Source organism: Mycetomoellerius zeteki, unplaced genomic scaffold (genome assembly GCF_001594055.1).
Source record: "Mycetomoellerius zeteki isolate Tzet28-1 unplaced genomic scaffold, Tzet1.0 scaffold35, whole genome shotgun sequence".
NCBI lineage: Eukaryota > Metazoa > Arthropoda > Insecta > Hymenoptera > Formicidae > Mycetomoellerius > Mycetomoellerius zeteki.
Window position 1 is genome coordinate 389,897 of NW_017257338.1, and position 19,759 is coordinate 409,655.

General features: G+C 32.6%; 1 protein-coding gene across 1 annotated transcript in view; it reads right to left on the reverse strand.

Annotated features, from left to right (window-relative positions):
* otp (orthopedia homeobox) overlaps nucleotides 1-19,528 on the reverse strand; it is a 42,068-nt gene extending 22,540 nt beyond the window's left edge. Inside the window, exons 1-3 of the mRNA XM_018452537.1 lie at nucleotides 19,420-19,528; nucleotides 12,945-13,079; nucleotides 10,665-10,846 (exon numbers count right to left, since the gene is read on the reverse strand). Of these exons, the coding sequence (XP_018308039.1) occupies nucleotides 10,665-10,846; nucleotides 12,945-13,079; nucleotides 19,420-19,465 (363 nt within the window). The 5' untranslated portion in view covers nucleotides 19,466-19,528. The remainder of the gene's footprint in view (nucleotides 1-10,664; nucleotides 10,847-12,944; nucleotides 13,080-19,419) is intronic.
* Between the last annotated feature and the right edge of the window lie 231 nt (nucleotides 19,529-19,759).

Below are 19,759 nucleotides of genomic sequence, written 5' to 3' on the forward strand. Positions count from 1 at the left end.
TATCGAGGCGAGAAAAGTCACGCGCTTAGCCATTGACTCCTCCAAGAGACTATGTCTCTCGTACAGTTACTATGATTCATCACTCCCCTGATTCGTTCCTTAATTATAATCTAATCTTATTCATACAAAATTAATTACAATCTCATATGTGCGTGCATTGAGAAAAACATTTTTGGTACTTGTGACTGTAATTATATATCATGATGATAAATAATTATGATTATTACTACAATATTACTAATAATAATATAGTTCTATTAACGAATATACATAGTTTGCAACCAAAAATGACTATAATTATAGTTATTGTTATCATAAAAATGGTTTTAATTTATTTATTATACATTTTATAATAATTTTTCAGACAACTATATGAAATTATAATGTCAATAACTAATAATTATAGTCATTTTCAATTGCTAATGTATGTTTATTGAAAATTATATACACATATAATTATTATTAATATTATTATTAATATTATAGCAGCAGTAACCACAATTACAGTAACATAATTGTAATTACAAATATAAAAAAATTTTCTCACACACACAGCGTTTACGTGTGCAAATATATTTATTGTATTTTCTTGTGTTTATTGAAATCTTGTAAAAATTTTCTACGAATTCCTAGATTTTCGAGTTATTTTTATTCAAGATTCTGAATAAGATTAGAGGATTTCTTAATACTAATTTTGAGATCAATTAAAATAGAAATAAGACAAACAAACTATATATTAAAAATTAATAGAAAATAGTGATTCCATTAAACTACTATATCTATCATTTTCTATAACTGGAACTGTAAAATTTACTGGATAGTGTAGAGGAGACTCATTAAAATATAATATCAGTAACTTACTCTATTTTGCTAACTATTGTCTTCTATGTACTGTCACTTCGATTATTTTATGAAAACTCACAAGACATACAAGAATGTATGTGCTATATTTATTACTAATTGATTGTCAACATTTTGCATTACCAAGAAAAAATGATTATAGAAAAAATATTTTTGAAAAGAGACAGGATTTAAATCTAAAATTCCAAAAATTTTTCTGAATTTCAATAAAATTTCATGAAAATGTTTGATTTTTAAGAGTAAAAAGGAATTCTCCTAAAAGTTCCAGATTTTTCCACGTAATAAGTACCCTGATTGTAATTGCAGATAAGTCTCAAAGCAGTAGTTTTGTTAACGCCTTATCTTTTGATTATACTACTCTATTCTCTAACACTTAATTTAATGCTGTATACCTCATCAGTGTTGTATAATAGCAATAAAGATTATTTGTCTCTTAATTATATTCTAATATAAACAAGTGCGAAATTCACATTGCTCTTATATGATCACTTTTTAATTACGTTGATAATTCGATAAATATCAAATACACGTGAAATAGATAAGGTTTTGCTACAGTATTTTCACGGCATGTGGGGGAATCGCGAAAATATTTTTGTTCCACCTAATTTTGGTTTTTATAAATGAAACGGTATTATCAAAAAAATGTTTCGAGAAATACTAGCCATTTTCACATTAATGATTTTACATCGCGATTCCGGAACTCAAACAATCGAAAGAAGTTTGTCAGATCGGCAGTAATACGACCACGTTAATCCACGAAACGATCGCGCACGAGACTAGGTAGTTGTCTTTTTTTGCGGTCCCGAAAGTTCGCGCTCATCAACGAAAGGTCGTGCCCCATAAAATTTCCGGCAGTGGCAATCGAAAGGACCCTTCAGCCTAGAAACGAGCAGTTACCTGAGGCAGTTAAGTTAAATGCCTGTTAGCAGACGTTAACTGTCCGGCGCTATGGGTTCTATTCCGTGGACGATTGCAATTTTAATCGCCTCTTCATTATGATTAAATTTAAATCGACTGTGTGCAGTCTAATAAAGCTCGTTCTATCCAGCGCTGCTCTCTCGAAACAGAAAATGTCTCCTGGGCGGATTAAAATACGCGTAATTAAAACCGTAAAGTGCCGATACGCCACCCGAAATAAACTGTCGGCTTAGTAATAAACGTCCGGCTGAAAAAAGCTTTTCGTCTCAAACTCTCTTTTCTTCTCTCTCTTTCTCTCGTTGCGGTCTCTCAAATGATTGGACTTTATTTGAAGCATCGAGCACAGCGAATTAATATTCGGGATATGATTGACGGTAAGGAATAATGCCGCTCGCGCGTTCTAAAATCGTGCACATCGCATGAAAAAAAGCCGTTGACCCCGTGCGTCAATCGTGAATTCCCACTGCGAGAGCGACCTGCGGCAGACCAGCATTATTTCGAGTTTTAACACCGCGCGAAATAATGCATAATCATCAAACGACGCTTTCATTGAGAAATAATATTCTAAATATTATCGCGAGGAGGTGAGAAGAGAGATCTGCAAAGCAAACACATGCTTTTCGTTGATTTCCATCAACATCTTATACTTCTTTCTTGCTCCGTTAGCAAGGATCTATCACGGGAAATTGATAGCTTAAACAGCGAGATTGTAGATTCTCAATCGTTGTAAATTTTCGCGAAAAATTTTATTAAAAGATATTAGAAGAACGCGCGCGCGGTCATAAAAAGAAACTTCTGAATCTGATAATATCTCAATATATTCAGAATTTTCTATGAATTCAAACCTGGAAAGCTTGAAGAATCCAGATTTTGCGAAAATTTAGAACGGAAAAGCTGCATTACATTTAGATTATATTTAGATAGTCACATCACAGTGTCTGTTTCTATTTAAACAATTTTTCGCATTTTGTAAACCATTTCCAATATAGGTCAATTTTAATCTCTGTTCAACTTACTCTTCATCTTTTTCTAAATTCTTATAACGGAAAAAATGTAAAGAATAAGTTGAACCGAGATTAAAGTTAATCTATTGTACATTAATAGAAACAGGCATTAATCATTTCAAGTGTATTTTATATTAAATTTACACTGTTAAATAAATTTATAATGTCAAATTACGTCAAATTATATCCAATGAGTTATTTTTATCGTTTCTATAGATCACCGTTATTCCTACTCAATATACGTCATTAATTTGATTAAAACAGTAGAGTTAAACAATTTAATTTAAGAAAATGTATCAAATTTGATTCAAATTTAGTTTATTATTTACTAAGTGTAGGTATACGTTAACATGAACGTTGTTTATTTTGAAACTAATTTTCTGTAGTTAGTTTAGATTGATCATAGATTGATTTACATTTTGACATATATAGAAGTTAAAAATAACAAAATGTGTTATTTAATTCGAGAGATGGGATTACCATTGCTCCTTTGATATCTAACAATGTAGATTAACCATTCATTGTCACTACGGGTTAAAATTACTCGTAATCCAAATTTCGGGCCGTGTAACTTTACGCCGTAGCTCATAATCGAGTTTTATGCAATATCAATCAGAAAAGTTTGATATTTCCTCTGTCAGAATTGAGACACTATTCAAAAACGTGTCGGTACACGTGTGGCAGCTGTTTGAAAAGAAAGTAATACCTCCTTCACATGTCGGAAAAAATATATTTTTTTGAAACGTGCACTAGTACATATTTTTATCTGAAAGTACTATATTTTAGAAATACCACCCTAAAATTTGAACTGAAAAAGTTAAAAAATGAAGAAGTTATGATTTTTTATCTTATAGTTAACTTTTTTTTACGTGTATATCTTCAAGAATTTTTTTAACATATTATTATTTGATTTGTAACGTTATCCTCTATAAAAAGACATTCTATAAGTATATATTCCATATTTTTTTTTATTCATATCGACGGATAGTTTTAAAATGGTAGCATTAATCGGCCAATTTGATCCGATGTGATAACTATAAAACTTTACAAAAGTATAACAACGAAGGGTTCATAAATGATCGTTTGCGATATTGAATTGAGGATAACTAAAAATATAAAAAATTACTTAAAAAATAGATCCACATTACTCTATCTTTTTCTTTACACATTGCGAGACTATCGTATTACCTGTATTCTTGCCCAACAAAAATTATTAATCGCAAGGAGCTTTAATAAGTTATTTTTCGCACTTATGGAAAACAGTCGTCGCACGCATGTCAAATGCAACAGCCACACGACTATTTCGATGCAGCCGGAGGGGGAAGTTTGTTGTGCTTAGCGACACCGCTCCACAAACCCGCGAGTAACTCGCCGGGGAGGATATGAGAGTACGTGAATTACCCTTTTTTATCCGAAAATGATAAAACTCGGTCTAATGTAAAATTCATTATGTCCATTACGACTAATTAAGCGGAGCGAACACTCACCAAAAATCCGTGCATTTTTCAGCGATAAAGTCGGCGGCTCTTAATTATTTTATTTCGGACAAACGCGCAAATCCCTGGTAATTCGCTATATTCTATACACATACGTCAAATCTCGCGGTGCTATCACGGGAATGTGCGTATCGCCGATACGCGTCTTAGGACAATACATATCGTCGCGCTAACGAGTTCGCAACGCAACAATAATTGCATTAAGACGTTAATTAAATGTTACACATAATTTCGAATAGCTGCATAATGCCACTTCGAAGTAATTGTTGTTTGTACAGCAGTTCTCACGATGCGTTACCCATGCAATTTAATAGTTGTTCATTAACGGGAATTAGAGATGGAGCAGCAATTACGCCTCTCTTCGTGCGATAATAAATTACAAATCGATGAACCGTAATATTTCATTACGCCAGCCCAAGTATTTTGTTGCTAATCAGAGATGCTTCCCATTGTTCCGCCGCATTGTGCTCGATCGGAAAAATGGTGACTGATTAATCTCTCCGTGCGACCGTTCGCTCTACCAGCAGTACGTTTGTATGTGTGTGTGTGTATGTGTGTGGCGTGTGTGCGCGCGCGTGTGTGTGTGTGTGCCGTTTGCATTCAAAATGTCTCTATTGCATGCGATATCGATCGAATTTTGAGTGCAACGAGTTACAACGACAAATAGTTTTCTTTTCGTTTGGAAATTAATATAAACGCATTTTGTGTAATAACATTGCGAAATATGTTTCAATTTTTCTTAATAATAAAGCAAACGTTATCTAATATTTGGATATTTTAAAACGCAAAAATATATAAAGTTTATACATTTTTGTTTGCTTATACTATGAACATTCCATTCGTTACATTTCACTTGTTTATACTGTAGACAAATGGAACTTACAATTAGATCAATAAAAATAAATTAAATAAAAAGAATTCAATATTAAAAATATACATAGGCTTGAAAGATCATATTTAACAAAATTGTTATAATAAAATTTACAAAAAGCAAACGTGTAAAGGATGATTGGATAAGTAGTATCAATGAAAGAGCGAAGCAATTCTTGGGTAACTATCGCAGTTATTAGAGGGACAGGAAGGGAAGAACTGCCACGTTATTATGTGCAACGCATTCATAGCGAGCAATTTTCTACCCATTAATGCAACGATTATACAACAGAGCTGTTTACGCTTGCTATATCAATGATGTGGAGTGTCATAATTTATGTTGCATACAATGTAGGATTGTAAAAACGGACGGAATCCGTTCATGAACGAGAATTTCTTCCTATTTGGATCACTCCATATTTAATTTCTCGCGAACTATAGTTATCACAAAACGATCTCTCACAGAAGTCAGCATTAATTATAGACATACCTAAAAAATAATTAAAAAATTTTTAATCCCTAAGCAATTTGTAATTTAACATACGTGCGCATACATTGAAAAAAAATTGTTGCAATTAACATAATTTAACTATAATTTATAGTCATTTTCGATGTTAATTCTTTTTGGTAAAACTGTAAATATAATTATTATTACTAAAATTATAGTAGTAATAATTATAAAAATGGAGCTATTAATTTTTTCATGCATATTTTATCATGCAATTATAATCACAATGCCGAATATTTTTCTCTCGAATATTTTTGGAATTTTTAAACTTAAGCAGACTTATATAATAATTGAAGAGAAACGCACAGTTACTTAGGTATCCCAGAGCGTGAGATGAGGTGACGCGTGCTGCAGTAAGGGGATGATGCTGCGCATCATCGAGATCTTTTCTATTCAAGTTCATTACTGCGAAATAATCGGCGTGGTATGTAATCGGTGGGCAAAGCGAAAGTAATAAAAGGAAGGGAAAATAAAAAAAAAGGATTATTCGGCCGTCCTTAAAACATGCGATGGATCCGCCATGGCAAGTCAAGAAACCTTTGATAGCAACGCTCGATAGTATAGCGATGCTGAGCGCCGGCGCCTTTCCCTCGCAGCCCCATTGGTGCCGAAGGCCCTCTCCACACGAGTGCCCGCCGCCGGGTTTCCTTGGAAACGCTTCGTTCACGCTGATGTCTACCCTCGCCCACAGAAAACCTCTTTCAATTAGGCAGCCTGCCGCCCGACAGACCCACGAATCCCGGTCCGTTTTCTCTCCCGTTCCCTTTACTTTCTCTCTTTTTTCTTCTTTTTCATCTTTTTTTTTTAATTTCCTCTCGCCTGACGTTTCCTGCTTCGCCGAAACGGACACGCATCACTATATAGAGTCCGAGGTGAAGAAGTCACCGAGTATCCCGGGTGACTTTGAAATCACTAATTCGTTAAATCGGAAAGTGCGCGCCGAGGTCAATATGTCACGCGAGTCTGCACGGAAAGAACGATTTTTCTGAAATTCCAAAATTTAACTAAATACAGCTATAAAAATAATTTCGTTGGACCATCTTAATAATTGCGTAGAACGCTCAAACATAATGAACAATGTGGCAAAAAGTTTTGATATTCTAATAATCATCTGGATGTCTCTAATTATTTTGATTGACCAATAAAATTATTTTCAAATCTATCTACCTAAATTTTTATATACTTTAACAAAATCTTTCTTTCCATGTGACATAAAATTGTGAGATAAAATTTACGAGTCGAGAAGCAGATATTGCAATAGAAGAAAATATCGACTTCTTAAAAATATATATTATGTAATAAGTACGGGATAAAATGAAAAAATGATATCGGAATGAGATCAGCATGTGGAAAAATAATTTATAAGCGACGCAAATTAAAGTTCACGAAAATCGCTGCGAACTTCGAAGTATATCTCAACTGATTGCAGAAGCTTTTCTTTTTTACGTGACTAACAATAAGATTATCTCGATTGTAAAGTAGCCTTAAAGTACTCTTAATCGACGATATCTAGATAACTGTTTCCGCCATGCAGACAGATTTTGTTACACAGCGAACAAGTACGGGGATACGCGTCATATCCGGCCAATCGCATGTGCGAATTTATATACGCGCACGCGAGAGGGAGCGTGGCTGCTTGGTATGCGGCACAACGCCCGGCTTGACTGACGCCTCCAAGTTGCGAATAAAATTTTCATGAATTTCTATTAACTCCGTTTTTCTAGACGTGCCCCGGAGACTTAAAAAAGTTCTGTCAGCTGATAGCCCGCGGGGAGGTCAAAATCGCCCTATCGCGCTGGTCAAATCCGATCGAAAAGATAATTTTCCAGCTGCATTGTATGGTTTTAAATTAAAACTTAACGCATAAAATTATCATTAAAACGTAAAGATCATGAGTAATTGATATTTAAGAATGTTATCCTCTTATTAAAATTAGTTTCAATGCAAAATAGTTTCCTTTCGATCCTCTAACCAAGCGAAATAATATCAATACTGATTGCAAGCATAATAAAATGGAATCTTAGTTTATAATTTTCTCTATTAATTTTCATTACTTTTAGTGACCGTTCTTTATTGTTCTGATTGTGAGTTTTATTATTGCGTAAAACTTTTCATTTTAAAGCGAATAATGCTTTCTTGTTTTTAAAAGTAACAAAAAAAGTTTTTCAGAAAAAACGACAACAATTTTTCAACTTGACAGAAAATTAATAACTTATAATCAAATAATATCAGCAAAATAATATGTTTCTAATATGAGACCAAATGTCATTTTTGTTACTTTCATTTCATAATTTTTAAAAACACCCTTTTTAAGCTGTATGACAACCTTGATCATTTTTTTAGCCCTTTTAAATTGTGGTCACGATTTTGATTATAAAATTAAGTTCACTTTTAATAATTGATAGGGTAATGTTTATTTAACTCGTTCATGATAATAACTTGAAAATTGGTTTTTTAGTTGTATTCCTTTTGAAGTAAGGGAGCGATATCGTATGCTAAATTTCCTTTCGGAAATTTAATCAAATACGCGCTAATAATCAAACGAAGAGGTCGATAAACTCTTAGATAAATAAGACAGAGAAATTCAAGCCTTTTCGTTTCATAAATTTTGAGATTTCCGTCAGTTTCGTATTTAGATAAACCGCGGAAATCATGAGTGTATTCTTGCTGTCAAAAACACATTATGCTCGTTAAATTATAATGCGGAAGATGCCTCGATTTACTGTGTCTTTTTTAATTTGATCCGACGTTTATTGTTGAAGCGTCTATTTTTAATTTTTGTCATTAATATCCGCTATTTTTGATTCGTTACACCTCTGCATATTAAGACAGTATAATTAATTCTCTCTTAAATCATTCCTCTAAAAATGTTATTTCTAAAATAAAACTTATCTCTGAATTACATGTTAGACAATAACAAGTTTAAACTGTGTAATTATGGTAATTGATAATAAATCCATATATATATATATATATACATATATATATACATGGAAAGAACGATTTGCTGAAATATCTACAATTTTGCGGGATACAGATCTAAAAATAATTTCGTTGGACCATCAAAATATGTAGGAATTTAAAAAAATAATAATGTTACAAAAATTTTTTATATTCTAGCAATTAGTTTGAATTTCTAATAAAATTATTTTTAGATCTGTATCCAGCAAATTTTAGATCTTTCAAAATCATTCTTTCTGATTCTTATAAGGTGACTCGAGGGGAGATACCAACAAGGAGAAAGACGCACTTTGCTTATAGTTTTTTTTCATAGAAACGCGTTGGACATTCTGACTGTGCACCAACGTGTGATAAACAGTTACGCAATTATCGACGGAAACGAAATGTTCAATTATTGAAAAAGATTTGACGAAATACAGCTTATTGTAAAACCAAGCAAATAATATACGGTTTTGATTAGTATTTCTTAGCAGTTATATGACTGATATAAGTTATATAATTTGTAATAGTTTTATATGCATAAATGTTACAATGACATCTTCCTGTTACACTTGAGAGAAGATAATAATAAGTACAAAACATGATTTTTTTCCTAATTAAAATACCAACATTAAAACAATTTCATGAATTAAAATTTTGAATGCTTCATACAGTTCAAATTATTTTAAGTTAATCAAATGCTGTTTAAACGAATAAAAACTACAGATAAGTAAAACATGCAAGTTTATTGCGTCATATCATTTAATTGTTTATAGTATCTTATCTGTATGTATATATAATATAAGAGCAAGATATCACTTTTCTAGGATGACATATTAATTTTTTCCAAAATATCAAAAATTTTCGTCATTAATTTGTATAAATAGAAAAAAGTCTCTAGAATATAAATAATTATTTTTTCGTAACTGAGTTCAATGATATTAAGAAGTTGTATGACATTAAGAATAAAAACTTAAATGGCGTCTTTTCCCAAGTCACCTTACATCTTTCGTCTTTACATTAAAAAGATTTTAATAGATTGATACGTAAGAGAAGCTTTTGAGGGAACGTGGTTGAAATTTCTGGATCTTTGATCCCGGATGCCAGAGACAGGACTTGCGAGCTTCCGCAAAGTTTCGCGGTCGCCTTGCAACCAAGTGGAACCCACCAAAATTCGGAACCCCGCAGGGCGAGGGCTTAGCTACTACTCCAAGTTTCACTTTAATCCAAAAAGCCGCGGTAGGCCGGCACAATTGATTCTACCAAAGTTCCGGTACTAGTATACATTTCTGAGGATAACCGCGAGGTCACCGTATGGTAACAATTTATGATACTTTTAAAGCCTTAATATTGCTCAAATCAATATTATATGTCCGGGTCACCAAATTTTTACAGTCAGAGACATTATCTTTTTATATTTATAAATTTTTACAAAACTATATGTCCTTACGGTCTTACATTGTTATGTTCGGCGTATTATTATTTTGCTCATGCAAAAATCTATATTTTATGTATAATATGTATAACAATAATAAATCAACTACAATAATGGAGACACTTATACAAATGAATCGGTCATTGCACAAAGCGGCATATGTTACAAGAAATTAAATCTAATTTTCTGGGAAAAAGGTAATTAATAACGACATGAGTTAATAAGAACATATATAGAGTCAAGTACAGAAATTAATGCGTAAAAACAAATAAGGAATTTAATGCGATAAGATATCAATTACATAGCATTACATACGTTAAAACTTTCAAATGAATTACATATTTTGGCTATATTTTCGAGTCATCTTCAAATCTTAGAAACACTTTTGCGTAAAAGATAATTAATTTCTCCGAGTCAAATCATAAAGAAAGTTTGATCAATGTCCTCTTTTTATGCAATAGCCGATTTAAATAAGCGTCCAAATATTATTAGTTTGCTGATTTGTAACTATTTTAACGTGCATAACAGAAGTTATTCTGGCACAATGTGAAGTCACGCGATAAGTTCTCTAGCGCATGTTGAAATTAATTATTTCGTACCATCGGCAGTGTGTACATTTTGACCACACCTACCTGAACGCGACTTTCCGTGAGGCCAATCCTTAGTGCTATTTCCTCCCTTAAGAAAATGTCCGGGTAGTGAGTTTTGCCGAAACACCTTTCGAGCTCGTTGAGCTGAGCCGGGGTGAAACGCGTCCGATGTCGCTTTTGCTTTGCAGGTTTGTCATCGCCTTGCCCGATTCCCACCGCGCTACCTAAAATACAGAGCCTTGGTTAAATAACGTAAAGTATTGAATTTTCTCCGGTTACTCTTAGTTCTACAAATTGTTAAGCGAAAAGATCTACTCTTGGCTATAAGTATAAAGCACTCTCAAATTATTCCCTCAAAAGAGTACTAACAATAATAAAAGTTAAAAGAAGAATAAAATAATTCAATTGCTATAGAAATAAATTGTATTTCAATAAAATAGTTTTTAAACTTATTTTTCGTTATGTATAAAACGTTTACGTCAAACCTTCTGGATGCTTTATATACTTATAGCCAAGGCTATATTTAAAAGATAAAACCAGATTTTCTCTGCTCCATATCTTCTACATTTTAAAAAATAGAAAATAAAATGTACGTTGTGTACATTCTATTTATTTAAAATTAATCGACATAAAAAAAATCATCTATATAAAAAAAAGTGTGGAATATCGATCAAAGCAAGGATTAGTATCAATAAGGTTTTTCCTACTTCACAGATCGCATTGTAATAATATCAAGATATTTATTTAATAGATAGTTATCAATTTTATTTTAATTTCAATAATTGTTAATAAATATCTTAGATTAATATCTATATTCAAGCTAATAATAAGATATTTCATAATTACGCTAATTAAATTTAACATGTGCTGCACATCGATCAATATCTAAATTTTAAACTAATTGTATTTAATGCGCGTTTTAATCAACATTTTCGTTTTCAAGTTTTATTTATATAACTTCAATGTTAACGTGACGTATGAAAATGACGTGGTCAATTTAACATCAAATCCGGAGTAATAATTTGGAAAATTGATATTTTAATTTAAGATATTGTTCTGCACTGAAAAAAATTTCTTAATCTTAATTAATCTATTTTTATGATATATATAATCTATTTTTTTATAATACCAACTTTAAACATTTACTCACAGAAATAAATATTTACTCGATAAAAAAAATAGTGAAATCGAATTAATGAGTCTTGTACTAAATAAGTATATGTTTACATTTAATTAATACTATTTAAACAAATATTTATTATAAATTTAGTACATTTTTTCAGTGTAGTTTTTATTATTAAATAAGAGTTTCTAAATCTGTATATTTGCGTATTTTGGTCTTAAACAGTTTCGAATTATTAATAAATTTAACTTATCTTAAGTTATATTAAGTTTACGTTGCGACACTTTTATTGCAATTTATCGTGATGATTACGAAATATAAGCTGATAAATAACGGTTAAATAAATATCGCGCTATATCTTTTTCAATCTATTTAAATACTTCTCCCAAATGATATAAAAATATGCTATTGCACTCAACAAAATGGTTTCGCCTTCTAACTCATAATGAAAACATCGCGCAATTCGTTCTGGGAATATATCATATACGCTTATTGCAGTTGCTCATGTAGTATTCGTGGAAAATCGATGCGATTCATCTTTCCATTTACCATTATCATCCAGCTAGTTAAATCAACAGATGAAATCTGTCAATCGTTCACAATCGCGAATCATTCACGATTTCGATACTATCTTAAAACATAAATAAAAGACGCATCCATAAAGTAAAGCAATTAAATTCTTGATGTGTGCTAATCCCTTTTATTTATTCACTCCTTTTTAGCGTTGTGAAACTCTATTCTACTATCAAAATTGTGAGATGGAAGATTAAGGATGTATTAAATGTATACTCTCTCTCTCTCTGCAAAAAGTGACTGGAATTAAAAATTTAAATCTTTCATATAAAAATGAATATTATACACATATTATACACATATACGAAACAGTTTAACGTCAATATTTATATTTAACAAGTTCATAATTTGAATGAAAATTGTCTCATTTCATTTTAATTATTTTTTTTAAAACACATCTTATAATGAAATAATTTATTATCGAGATTCTAAATTGCTGCCAAACTATAGACATTACTTTCTAACACAATATAGATAAATTTTCATAATTTAATTTTATTAAAAAAATATATGTAATACATCCTTAAGCTCGTGATTCGCATTAATGGTTTTCTGTGTCTCTAGAATGATTCTTGACTGAACAAAATGAAACGTTTCACAGGGAACACGACAGCGAGCTTACGTACCTGCGCCGGGCATAGTCATGATCAGTTCCTGATGAAGCGTGAGGCCACCACCCGCTGACAGACCGGAGCCCAGATTCACACCCAGCACGCCGTGCTCCTTCTCGTACCGCTTCAGATCTTGTGCATCCTTCGCTCCTACGTGCCAGCGGCGACGAGATGGGTAAGAAGGCAGAGAAAAAAAGAAGACACGCCGCTTCAGTTTTCTCCCGTCTTTTTTCTTTTTGCCGGGCTTCCTCGTGCTCCGCACATGCCTCTCGCTCGCCCGCCCCACGCGCCCGGTCTACGTAGTTTAAATTTGTATAGGAGCAGAAGCTGGCCGAGGGGTGTACGGATCACTTAGCGAGGAGGTGCGAGAATCGTCACCGTATATACTCCGGACTTCTAAGCGCGCAAACACACGTCTCAATACTCAATACGCACTCGTTTGCAAGTAGATGTACGCGCATAAACGTACCTATGCATGTACACCTTGTGTCTGTGCTTGTGAGCGTATGTGGCACCGCGCGGGTGTACGTCATGTGCATATGTGAACGCATCGTTGTATAGCGGAGGGGGTGTCCATCTCAGATCAGTACACCCACACTACTCTATGTGTCAGATCGCAGGTATCGCACGTCGTTGTGCATTGTCAAAGATGCTTACGTAATGAGGTAAACTAGTTTAGTCAGGTACAATCACAACGTATGATGCGTCTTCTACGTCGACCAAGGAGGAAAAGACCACTCGTTAAAAATTTCCACCCACGGAGAGCGACAAATGCGCGATGGAATAAATGCGATGGAATAAATGCGATGCTGCGCGAAAAATATAGGAAAGATTTGAAACACTGTAACAACTCGTACAAAACGGTTATTATTAGTTTTGACATTTATATTGACATTTATATGCGTGATAAATTTTTTGTAGAATTAGACGTTTGATGCAAAGGTTTTTTTTTTAATTGACAAAATCGTACGATCTTAAAGTCATACTTTTTCTAAATTTATGTGTAATGTTTAATTGTTAATATTTTTAAAAAATAATAAAGAGAATTATTGACTGTATGAAAACTGTATTTTTGACTGTATGTGAAAAAGAAATTTCCTGGAAGACCTTTTCGCTGTATTTTACACAAATTCGTTATTTAATAATTTGATTTAAATATGCATACTTTCAATAATAAAGCAAATGCAGAATAGAATATATGTATAAAATATTCTATTAGTTTCGTTTGTGTGACCATAGATGTGAAGTCATATAGAAATACCGAGAATCAATATTTAATTACCAAGACATCATGGAGTAAAACTTAACTGAATGAATACCTTTATATGAATGAATTTTATGACAAGTCATTTTATGATAGATCTTTTTATTCGCGTTATAGAACTTAATGATTTTATTTTATTATATATAATTTGATGATTCCAGTATTTATAAGCCTCCTTATTTCATAAGAATTCGAATTCTTATATGAATCTATTTTTTATCTTCATCAAGATTCTTCGTATGCAACAATGATAAACTCCGTTATACAAATATCGCGCATAATCCCAACGTCACGTGAATCACAAAGTTATCATAACACATCTCCAAAAAGAAAAAAGAAATCTCCTTTAACATTTACTTTGCGTAATTGCCCGTATTATTTCGAGATAATTTTCCTCCAGTTAAAGATTATTTAATCCCGCATTAATTGACCGGATTATCGAAGATAATAATCGAATTAAAACGCTAACCACCAAAGGATCGCGTGGGACGCAGCTAAGCATTCGTTCTACACGTGTATTTTTTCGCTCATGGAGTATCGCGGTAATTCAGGATACGTGAAGCGACTGTAGAAAAAAAAAACGGAATTTTTATAACGCTCGGCCGCGCGTTTATCGACATTTGAAAACCCCGTGATTGACAGCCACCCGCTTGAAACGTCTGAATAATAAAGTCATAAATCACATTACTATCCGGAAATGTCGTGACAGACGTATTTATTCGCGTGTCACGCTTGCGAGCTATGCCCGTGTTGTCTCAACGGATGGCCGATGCACCAAATGCAATTAACGTATATCATAAAAAATTTTAACGGACACACTTTAAGTGTGGCGAGATGCGCGCAACGTTCCCGAGGGCCAAATCTCATTTTTTGATAAATTGAAGGGTGGTAATTGAAGAGAGAGACGTATCGACGTAGTCTGCGAATCGGCCGGTTGTTATAGTAAGTATATGTTTGATCTTATTTGACGGAAGACAGATATAAAGCAATTTATGAGAAACAAGTCCGACGTCGATGTGACGTTCATCACGTTTCCGTAAACTCAAGTATAATTACTCCGGACAACGATTACGATCGTTTGCACGAAATCGAGATCTTATCGAAAATGACTAATTTCAAAAGAAATCCTTTCGCCATTCGTATGCGTTGTCGTGGCTATTCAGTTCATTTGATAATCGTAGTAACGTTAAGTTAAAATTGAACGAGAAACAAGTGTGTAAATCGCATGGTGACAGAGTAAATATGATGGAAAAAAATCAACGCTTAACGTGAAAAAAATAGAGCTATAACTTTCTTTTAATCTAGTTAACGTGTAGCGCTTTACTCAGTTCTCACCACCTGCAACATTCTAACTCTCTAAACCGTTCCTCAACTTCTCGCGTAATGTAATCAGTGTTGAGATAATTAAGATCATCAAACTCGAGAAGCGGCTTTCTTGAGATGGAGATCGAAGACGTGCAACGTCACGTGTTACCGGCACATCTCACTATTCTTTTGTACAATTTTCCATCCTGAATTTCTCTACTTGACAGTTTTTTTCATTTATAATTCTAAAAAATAACTCGTAGCAAAAAAATTTTCTTAACTTAAAAAATATCCCAAATTAACATAATTTACGACTTGCTGTAATCAAAGAAAACATTATCGATACCATATATGTATACAATGTAAAAGTAAAATAATTAATAAAATTATTTAATTCTTACACGTATATAAGATAAAAATCAAATAATTTTGTTAATTACACAATAATAAATAATAAATAATTAATTATTTATAAAAAATAGCGAACTATATCTTTACATGATTTTATGCAAATGCCACACACAAAAAGATGATAAATACATTTTATATAAAAATAAATTTAAAAAGTATTAGTTTTTTCACGTCGCAAATAGAAAACTAATATACGAAATGCGAGTCTATGAATATCTACAGATAAATAATTCGTATATAATAATAAATTACATTTTTATATAGACATAAAGAAGGGAGTGTCAATGAGGCCATTTTTGTGCCTCCTACGGATTTCCGTCAAATAATTTTTTTTGTATTGTATGCTCGTTAGGAATGTTAAAAGTAATCATTATATGAAGAAAAACTCGATCCATGAAGTCCTAATTGATTATTAGTTTAGATATATCGCTATGATACTTAAGTCATTTTTTCATGACTAATAAGTGAATTAATAAAATATTTTCGTTCATTATACTGCTCTGCCACCATATTAACGTCATTTTAAACTATCTATCGTCCCTAAAGTGAAAATGAATACAGCTCATAGTGAAAAAACGAATTTTTTTATTACTTTTGATGAATCGGTACCCATCAAATGTTGAGGCCCACAGACAGGTGATCACTATTTGTTGTCTACAGGCTTAAGCCTTTACATCGCGTCAAGGTTGTAATCATTGTAGAGATTTATTTTTTAAATTTTTGTGTTTTTGATTTTTGTTTTTTTTTTCAATTTTTTTTGGAATTGGAAATCGCATTATTGCAGCATATGGGTATCATTTGATAGATACCCATATATATCAAGAGTAATTAAAAAATTCATTTCTTCACTATAAGCTGCATTCATCTTCATCTTAGGAACGATAGATAATCTAAAATAACGTTAACATGATGGCAGAGTAGTATAATGAACGAAAATATCTTATTAATTCACTTATTAGTCGTAAAAAGGACTTAAATAGGTATGATAGTGATATATCTAGATTAATAATTAATTAGTTTTATGGCTCGAGTTTTTTCTCGTATAATAATTATTTTTAACATTCCTAATGATCTTATAATACAAAAAAAATTGTCTAATGTAAAACCGTAGACACAAAAACGATCTTGTTGACTATTCTTCTTTAAAAAACATTAGTTTTTGCACGTCGCAAATAGTAAATGCAGTAGTAAATAAAAAACTGATATAAGAAATGTTATTCTGTGAATATCTATCAATACAATAAATATTTCGTAATAAATTATACGATATTAATTGCAATCCACAGTTGTAGTAGGATTATTCACAGTGGATTAGCCGGGCGAAACAGTCCCTACAATCAAATTGATTAAGAGGAATCCAGATTCATTTGGAATTTATCTTTTTTTGTAAGCATGGAGTTATACATACTGATAAGATTAAAAATGAATTTTAGAAAAATAGTTTCATAAAATAAATGAGTGAGAGTAAAAATTTGCATTAAATGATGCAAAGTATAAAATATATGAACAACTGTCAAATATTAGTAACAATTATTTGGCGGCATTATTATGATCCGTTTTATTAATTGTTTACTTGTTTTTCAATTCGCTATCAATAATTAACATTTAACCGCTACTTTCTATATATTTTAGTCGGTACAATTAACATACCGAGAGATGATATACGGATATTTCTGTTATAAATTTCGCCGTAAACGGCAAGTAATTAATTTTAACGGAGCTATGTGACCTATAGTAATGCGCACGTGAAAGATTTAGAAGGATTTAAAATTAACTAAATTTATAATCGAATCTATTTAATGAAGACCGTTTAACGCTCGATATTTCGTTCCGTTAGATTTTATTTCATCTTGAATATCTTTTACTATAATAGCACGCTTACAATTAGACCGGGAACACTCGTAGTACTCGTAATAACGTCTAATTAATTAACAACGTCACTTTCAATTGTGATTGTTAATTGTAGCAAACCGACATAATAATCCCACGTTACGTGAACAAAAAGTTGACACGCCAAGCTTGAAATAAACTAGCTTGCGCACTTATAAAAGCTGCAAAGAAATACGCTTCTTATGGGACACCTGATGCTACAACAGTACTCGACGCCGCGTCTAAGACTGAAGTATTAAAATTTAACACTATTATATCATTATCCTGCCATCACTGTCTTCTCTCATTACATTCTACATTCTACGGGTACAAAAGCAAAATTATAAGCAAAAGCGATGTTTAATGTTGCTTTTTAATATTTCATAACATCAACACAACGATGAAATGCGCTAATAATTCACTGAGAAAAATGTTTTTTTGTTGTGCCAATAAGTACAAATAAATGTATTCTATCATTCTAATCAAAATTTTGGCTGTGATTAAATTTTTGTCTCGACTAGAACATTTGATAAACGTAGTTATAAGTATCTGATTTGTACCTTTCTAATTGAATCTACCAAATTTTCAATTTCAATCAGATTTCTTTCTGTTGTTATATTAGTCACGATAATGTTATTTATAAGTAAAATGTGTTGTTACTCAGCACATTTAAAAAATAAACGCCAAATTCGCGATCAAAACAGGACTTGATACCTAACATGTTTGGACGAATTTTGCCATTTCAAATTCATTATTATTGTTGTTATTATTCACTTTCACATTGCTTTTCAATTTTTACTAAAATTAGCAAAATTTAATATTTTTGTCGGTACCGTTTTTAATGTTATAGATGAAATAGGCCACTATTAAAATCGATGGATATTCTTGCGACTGACACTTAATCTTGAAAACCTGTGTCAGATCCGAACACATGTTTTTCACACCGGTTAAAAATTTTTTTTAATTCAATATATGTAACTCACTGGATTGTAAATCGGAAGCCACGCGCCGTCGGCAAGACATCGATGGCTTCCGAAAAATGGCTGGTCGCAAGTTCAATGCTTGTGATCGAAATGCATTTGTTATACATAATTAAGTGAAATAATGATCTTTCAGACATTAGAGAGTGATCCGCGTGATCACATAGTAACATAACAGATAACTAAATCGTGATTAATTCTTGTAATGCTAAAAATATGATTATAATAATCCATACGATGAACGTGACAGACACTTAATGACTTTAATTAATCCACAGTTAAAAAAGGATCAATCACAATACAGTCCATAATTTTGTTCTTAATTACGTGTTAAATTTATGTATTTACAACCTGTCCAAAATACACTCAATTATTCTGGAGAACATTTGAACCATTCTTCTCAGCAGAGTTTAAAGACAATACCGGAGAACTAGGATTTAAAACGCGAAGGAAACCGGTGGATATCGGTGAATTTAGGCCAGCTTCAGGATTTCTAAGGGAATTGGAGCTTAGTCTTAACACACAAGGATTATTTTAACTGACGTTCGATGTAGATCGGCGGTATTATTCGAGATCGCTAATTATTTACAATCCGAGCACAGTTTCCTTGAGGCACACTAATCAGATGGAATTTTCTGACTCAAGTGTATACGGTACTTACCGGAGATACCGTGTACGGAACCACCGGCGGTGATATTGTTGAGCATGCCGCTCAATCCCGGGAGCGTAGCTCCGATACAGCACGCGGAAGCGGAAATCCGCGCAACACCGCGAGCACCTCACCCTCAACTCTCGAGGAAGCACGGACAAGAAAAAAAACTGCGACTGGCGGCGCGACGCACGGAGCCTTTCCTGGATGAGTATTTAGGTGTACAGAAACGAGCCTGAGGACCGGCCCGTGCCTCAGGAAGGCAAACAGCGAACTGGCCGACTGCCATATCTGAACTCCCCCACTCGCGCCGGCTTGCCGGGTATATCGACATCCCATTCGTTTCAAAGCG